This window comes from Thalia democratica, chromosome 8, assembly GCF_965202585.1.
Source record: "Thalia democratica chromosome 8, ktThaDemo2.hap1.1, whole genome shotgun sequence".
NCBI lineage: Eukaryota > Metazoa > Chordata > Thaliacea > Salpida > Salpidae > Thalia > Thalia democratica.
The window spans coordinates 24,326,050-24,333,131 of record NC_139172.1 but is presented as its reverse complement, the minus strand read 5'-3'; the positions used below and the strand labels follow the sequence as shown (position 1 = coordinate 24,333,131).

Genomic DNA, 7,082 nt, shown 5'->3' with positions numbered 1-7,082 from the left:
ATTTTTACAACTTTCACATGTTCAGTAGTAAAATTTTGATTCGACTCAAAAAAATTATCATATAAATAATTTTTTGTTGTAAAAAAATGTCTCAGTGTAATCAGAGTTTTCAAGTATAGTTAAATTCTTATTTAAATAAAACTTAAATCTCACCTTAATATCCCTAAAAGAGTAAAACAAGGTTTTAATTTTAGTTCAGATTTTGGAAATAAATAAGTGATATTTATCTACTTGTACCCAAGTTAAAAACTCTAAGTGTTTTACTTGAAAACTAAAGAATACTTATATACTTTTTCCATTAAAAAAAAAAAATTTATAGTATCTTAAATATCAATATTTGCCAGAGGAAATGTTATACTTATGGTAAACTATGGCTTCCATGGTCAATTTTTCTAGTAGTGGGTGTGACATTAAAAAAATATTTTTGTTATTAAAAAATCAAAGTTTTTTGTTATTTTTGCTTTAAAGTTATTAAAAAATAAGCTTGTAAATATTGTTTCACAAGCAAGTCTATAAGATTTATAGAATAGTCTAATATGTTTGTAGAAATAAGTTAGAAGTTATTGGTTAATCTAAGTTTTGTGTCTTAAAGGTTTTAAAAGCTCTGTTGTTTACTATAAATTTTACTAAAGTTTTAGTTTTTATTAAACTTTTTAATTAAGCTTAGTATTAAAGGTTTTTAAATAAGCTTTAAAACAACATTGTTAACTTTAAGTTAATTTATCAGAAGTATAATGGCAAACAAATTAAGTCTTGCACAACTCGATAAGTTGTTTAGTACACTTAATCTATCTGATAAACATGACCCTTGTTCTTCTGAAGCAAAATCAAAGGTCTTTTTAGTTTTAAATAATGACAAAGATAAAAAAACCTGGAATTTGAACAATGGTTTCAAGTTTAATGCCAAGGATATTGTTGACAAAGCTCTATTTCCAGAGCCATTTGACTTGATAAAAGGAAAAGTTGAAGCTAATTTTGTTAAACAAGTTGTTCCTTCTAGAAAGTCAAAAATAACTGGTACTGTTTCAAAGTGTGCATCTAAAAACGATGATATAGGACAAGTAAATGACCATATATTTTTCAAAGCACAACATTTTTTAAACAAAAATTTTAAAAAAGGTGATTTAGTTGAATGCAATGTTGTTGGAACCAAGTTTGAATCGTTTTTATGGAGAGCAACATCAATTCGACTAATAAAAAAGAATAATTTATTTTGTACATACACTTCAAAACATAAATCAAACAAAAAAACATATTTTGCCACAAGAAAAAATCTAAAAAGTTTGCAACCTACTTTTGTGAAAAGAAATAACAATCTTCCATTGTATCCAGTGCCAGAAAACCTAGAAAGTTCTGTAAAAAACAAAATTAATTTTACTAAGCATCCAGATTTATTTGAAGAAAATTATGTTGCTAGGTTCTCTGCTCTTTTATACATTTCTGAAAAAACTGAAAGAAGTATAATCAAAGCTGTGAAAGTTCCTAATATAAAAATTACGCCTCTTAAGGATTCTAAAAATGTATTTGCAATCAAATATGCAGATATAATAGCTCAATATGGTACTATAAGAAATAAAGAGTATTTAAGAATAACTAAACAAGGCTGGTCATTAGAAAATCATGTACATTTTGGATGTGTTCAAGAAATTGAAAAGTCTACAGGAACAATTCATGTTAGGTTTAATAAAAAAAAATTCGATACTCTAAGGCCAACAGACCAGTTTGTCATGAGTTTTTCTTTCAATAGAATCGCTTTTGAAAGAGCTCACCGCGGGATAAAACTTGCTTACTCCAACAGAAAAGATATTTTATTCCCAAAAGAAGTAAAAAAAGAAGGTGAATGTATAAACAGAGGAATGGAAAAAGAATGTAAGTTTTATGATACAAATTTGAATGAGAGGCAAAGAGCTGCAGTTGTAAATATTCAATCTTCTTGCACGAAACACGCTTACATTTTGATTGGGCCCCCTGGCACCGGTAAAACTGTCACACTGACAGAGCTGATAGTTCAGTTGCTGAGGAAAGGTACAAGTAGTCGCATTCTTGTTTGCGCGCCCAGCAACAATGCAGTTGACAACATTTGCTTGAAGCTGCTCAAAAGTGAACAAGTTGATGGTGAGATCTTCACAAGGCTCAACTCTCCTTCGCGTCCCGAAGACCAACTGCCGAAAGAGTTACTCACTCACTGTTGGAATGGAGTGGATTTTCGTGAGATATTCAAGTATGTGTTTTATATTTTAATTTGATTAACTAGCTTAAGTTTTTTATAAACTTAAGAATGCATTTAAGTTTATTGTCTGTCATTTTCAAGGTGTACACGAATCCTCTAATTACCTTAGTGTCTAGAGAAGGAAAGTTTTATAAATAAGATTTAATAATTATATAATTTATACATTTTTAGATAGAAAGTGGCTGGTTAAACTGAAGGTTATGATTCCCCTCCTCATGAAGTACTGAAAAATAGATTATGTAATTTAGTAAACTTGAATGTTGACTTATTGTTTTTAATTCTGTCAATTTTTTGATAAAACCTATTTATTCAAAGAAATAAGATATAAGTTTATTTTCTAAACATTTCATGACAACTGTAGTAAACTAAATGTGTTTGTGAAAGGTTTTACTTAATTAGAAAGTATAAATTTAACTTAAAAAAACAGCTTTTGCTTTATCCTACAACATAGTTAGTGTTCACCTACTGCACTATGTAAAATATAGTTTAAATACTAGTGATGTACCGGACTCACTATCCGGGTCCGGCCGGATATTGCCATTTTTGTCTGATATCCGGATCCGGCCGGATTCTAATTTGAAAAAAAAGTCCGGATCCGGTTCCGGCCGGACTTTAATTTGAAAAAAAAGTCCGGGTCCGGTTCCGGCCGGATTCTAATTTGAAAAAAAAGTCCGGATCCGGGTCCGGCCGGATCCTAACAGAGATCCGGCCGGACCCGGTCTAGTTAGTAAAAAAGAGCATACTGAAAAGTATTTTTTCAAAAACAAACCCTGTGTAAATTAATAAGAGTCATTTTCGTCAGTTAAAATTAAACACCTACCGTGATTGGCTCATTTTGTACACATGACTAATTTACATTTGTTTACATTTAAACTATGAAATAAACATTTCATGAAATGAAACTCTTTACATATGTTGTAAAATTGAAAACTTTGGAATGAATACTTGCATTATTTATTGTTTAAAGTTGAGCTCAGAGAATATTTAGAGTTAATACGGTTGAATGTACGAGCCAATAAGAATCATCTGACGAAATGTTTTAAACTGAATACTGATGCAACAAAACATCAGAACATGACAGGCAGTTTATATGTAATCAGTTAGTTAGTTTGGTGTGTAGCTTGAAGCAACAAAATATCTTGAACTTTTTTGTGAATGCTTATTGTAAGTAGTGTTTTGTTTTAAAAGTGAATATTTCATCAAGTGTTTAATTGTTTAAATATTTAATACAGGTTTGTAGTTTAATAGTTTATTAAAAATTTTTCAGTTTCTTGTTTACTAATAGTTTAATTTAATTTTAGTTTTTTGTTTTAAGTCTTTTGATATAGATTTAAATAGCTTCCAGTTTTTAAAGTGTTACCAAAGTAATTAATAATTTTGTATATGCTAGTATTTCTTGTTGTGTTTTATATAAAAGATTCATCACTCAAAACTGTCGTGTCTGATTATAGAAAGTAGTCTCAGTTATAATTTAGTATTTGTTAGATATTAATTAAATAAGGTAGTATTTAAATATGATGGGTAGTACTAATAAGTTAAGTGTACCACAATCAGTCAACAACTTTACTACCAAATTGTCAACCTTTGATAGCTGTTTTACTGATTATTAGATTAAAGTATTTTTTTCAGTTTTTAAAATCTCTTTCTGACTCAGGCTTATTTATACTCATTCTAACTAGTTTTATTGACTTAAGCAGTGGCAACCTTGCTAAATTGAAAATTTTTGGGAATTTTAGAAAATCTTGGACTACCTCAGGCTAGTTTAGTTTTATATAAAAACTCAGGCTAGTTTTCTTTTAGATTTGAATGAGTTTGAGCTGATCCAGTTTCAAATATTTTGTAATTTTCTAGTGTATTTTGTTTAAGAACTTGATTTCAGATTTTTAATTGTAAATAACACCTAAATTTGTAAATCTTGTGGCTAGCTGTTCTACTTATTATTAGATTAAAGTTCTTTTTTTTAAGTTTTTAAAAACCTCATTCTGACTTAGGCTAGTATATTATAGTGATGTACCGCACTCACTATCCGGGTCCGGGTCCGGCCGGATATTGCCATTTTTGTCTGATATCCGGATCCGGCCGGATTCTAATTTGAAAAATAAGTCCGGATCCGGTTCCGGCCGGACTTTAATTTGAAAAAAAAGTCCGGATCCGGTTCCGGCCGGATTCTAATTTGAAAAAAAAGTCCGGATCCGGGTCCGGCCGGACCCGAAATTGTGGGTCCGGTACATCACTATAAAATACTTAAAATAAATTTTAAAGATTTTTCAAAAAGAAAGGTTTTATACTTTTTACTTTATTGACGATTTTGACCAAAAGGCAATGGCTAGTATGGGGGCAAAAAAAGAAAATTGGTAATTAACTAGTAAAGGGGTGATGTCTAATAAAGGGGGGTTGTTACTTTCTAATTTATCTACAAACGAGGAAATTATTAAAATGAGTTTGGTTAACCCTTTGCTAAACTAACTAACTAATCATTGTTTTGAATAACTTGGTATGTAGTTCTTATAATTAAAGTATAGTTTTAATGCTTAGCTTATTTTATCTTTGTGAATATAAAAAAAATATACAAAATCTAATAATATAGGCACAGAGCAATCTTTACTACTTGTGTGAACGCAGGCAGATTGTTCGACTGCATGAAACCTCAATTCACACACGTCATAGTTGATGAGGCGGGACAGATGACTGAACCAGAATGCCTCATTCCCATCAGTGTTGCCCCGCGCAGCAAAGTCGTTTTGGCCGGCGACCCGAAGCAGCTTGGAGCGGTGGTAAAGTCACCGTTGGCCAAGAGTTTTGGATTGGACGTGTCCTTGATGGAAAGGCTTATGAATAATAAAATGTACATGAAAAGTGTGGGTTTGTATGGCGATCATGGGGGATACAATCCCAAGCTTGTTACTAAACTCATCAATAACTACAGGTTCTTTTAATTTAAATAAGTTAATGTACAATTAGGTTTACCTGCTAAAGTTCTAAATAATTATATTCTTATAATAACACATAACATTAGTTTCGTACTTTTAATCATCTTAAATCATTTAATTAACACATATTTGTATAAAACTACAAGTTTGCAATCTAAATACAGCTTTACCATGCCACACTCTCAGGATAACTCGACCTAGTTTGATAAATTAAGGCTAGTTTTTTATGATTTAAATATTGTTCTTTGTAATTAATATTTTTTTTTAATCCTTTTGCAAATATTTTGCAGGTTTTAGGTATTTAAGCTTGATTAGCAGTATTTTTGTCCATTTTCTAGCTCACATCAATAATTTTTACGTAAACTGTTTTTAACACAGGCTAGTTAGTGGTATAACAGGCTAGCTTTTTTGTTTCTAGGAGTGGCATATCTGTAAACAGTTGAATTGTTAAATTACTGTCTAACTTGTATTTTTGTTTAGGTCCAGCTTAAACTAATTAAATCATTTTAAAATTATTAAGAATAAGTAATGGAAATAAAAAATAAGTAGTGGTTGTTTTAATTAATATAAACAGATCACACGAATCCCTACTAACACTCCCCTCAAAACTTTTCTACGACAACGAATTGGTCGCTTGTGCCAGCCCACTGCAGACCAACCATTTTCTCAGATGGAAGCACCTTCAAAACCCGGAAGTTCCCCTCATATTTCACAGTGTGTGTGGTTTTGAGCAAAGGGAAAGAAGCAATCCCTCATATTACAACCAAAAGGAACTCGACTTGGCAATAGACTATGCGAAAAAAATTGTTTCAGAGAGAAAAGCAAGGGCTGAAGAGATAATGGTAATAACGCCTTATAAGAGACAAGCTCAAAAATTTAGAGTTATGCTTGAGCAAGCTCACTTAAAGGATGTGAGAGTAAGTTTTGATAAAGAATTAAATACCTTTCCAAATTCCTAGAGTTGTAACTTGTAATGTTTGCTAAATCTTATAATTGTAGTTTTATAATTTTTTTTTTATTATAACCGAACTAATTACTATGAAAAATAAATGCTCATGGTATGTTGTATATAATAAATATTAACTTTTTAAATTTACTAGTTTTTTAAAACTTTTTTTTGAAAATTTGATAGTTATAAAATCAGAAATGCGCAAGAATTATTAGAATTTTTCAATTAAAATAAATACAAGAAATATTCATGAGATAATTTAAACTATCTTATCCAAATAAGAAAACAAAATTTATTTAAACTTAAGCTTATTTTTACTTAGATATTTTTTAAATAAGCAAAAATATTTTTAATTACTTAAAACATTACTTCAGTGTATATTGGTATTTATGTTTTATGTACTAAGTGTTCTAAAAATCTTAATTGTAACAAGTCTATCTCAAACTACCATAGGTGGGCTCGATCGAAGCTTTCCAGGGTCAAGAGGCAAAAGTGGTCATTCTCTCTCCGGTCCGCTCGTCAGGACCAAACAACAGTGGCGTCAGAAAGAGCATAGGGTTCGTCGCTTGCGCCAAAAGGTTCAATGTTGCGCTCACCAGAGCCAAATCTCTGTTGGTCGTCGTCGGAAACTCTGAGGCTCTCAGTCAGGACAAGAACTGGAAGGCCCTCGTGGATTACTGCAAACATCTCGGATGTTATTTTTCAGGCAGTGGTTAGAACAGGGTTGCCCCACACCCTGGCTAGATTGAAATTTATAAAAGAATTTTGTAAAAATCAAGCTAGCTTGAATTCAGGCTGGTTTTCATACTTAAATACTTGTTAAAATAATAGTTTCTTTCTTTTGTGATTATTTTGGTATCTATGCGTGTTTGTCAGTTTTTTTCAGATTTCGGCTCATATCAGTTTTTAAAATTTATCCTAAATTCAGGTCAGTTTTGGTCATTAAGGATAACTGTTTTGCATCAACTGGTAA

General features: G+C 30.9%; 1 protein-coding gene across 1 annotated transcript; it reads left to right on the top strand.

The window, feature by feature from the left end:
- Positions 1–1,727: 1,727 nt before the first annotated feature.
- Positions 1,728–6,826, top strand: LOC145843046 (RNA helicase Mov10l1-like). Its single transcript, XM_082950513.1, has 4 exons — positions 1,728–2,221; positions 4,818–5,156; positions 5,735–6,077; positions 6,563–6,826. The coding sequence occupies exons 1-4, from the start codon at positions 1,728–1,730 to the stop codon at positions 6,824–6,826; spliced, it is 1,440 nt and encodes a 479-aa protein (XP_082806639.1).
- The last annotated feature ends 256 nt before the right edge of the window (positions 6,827–7,082 follow it).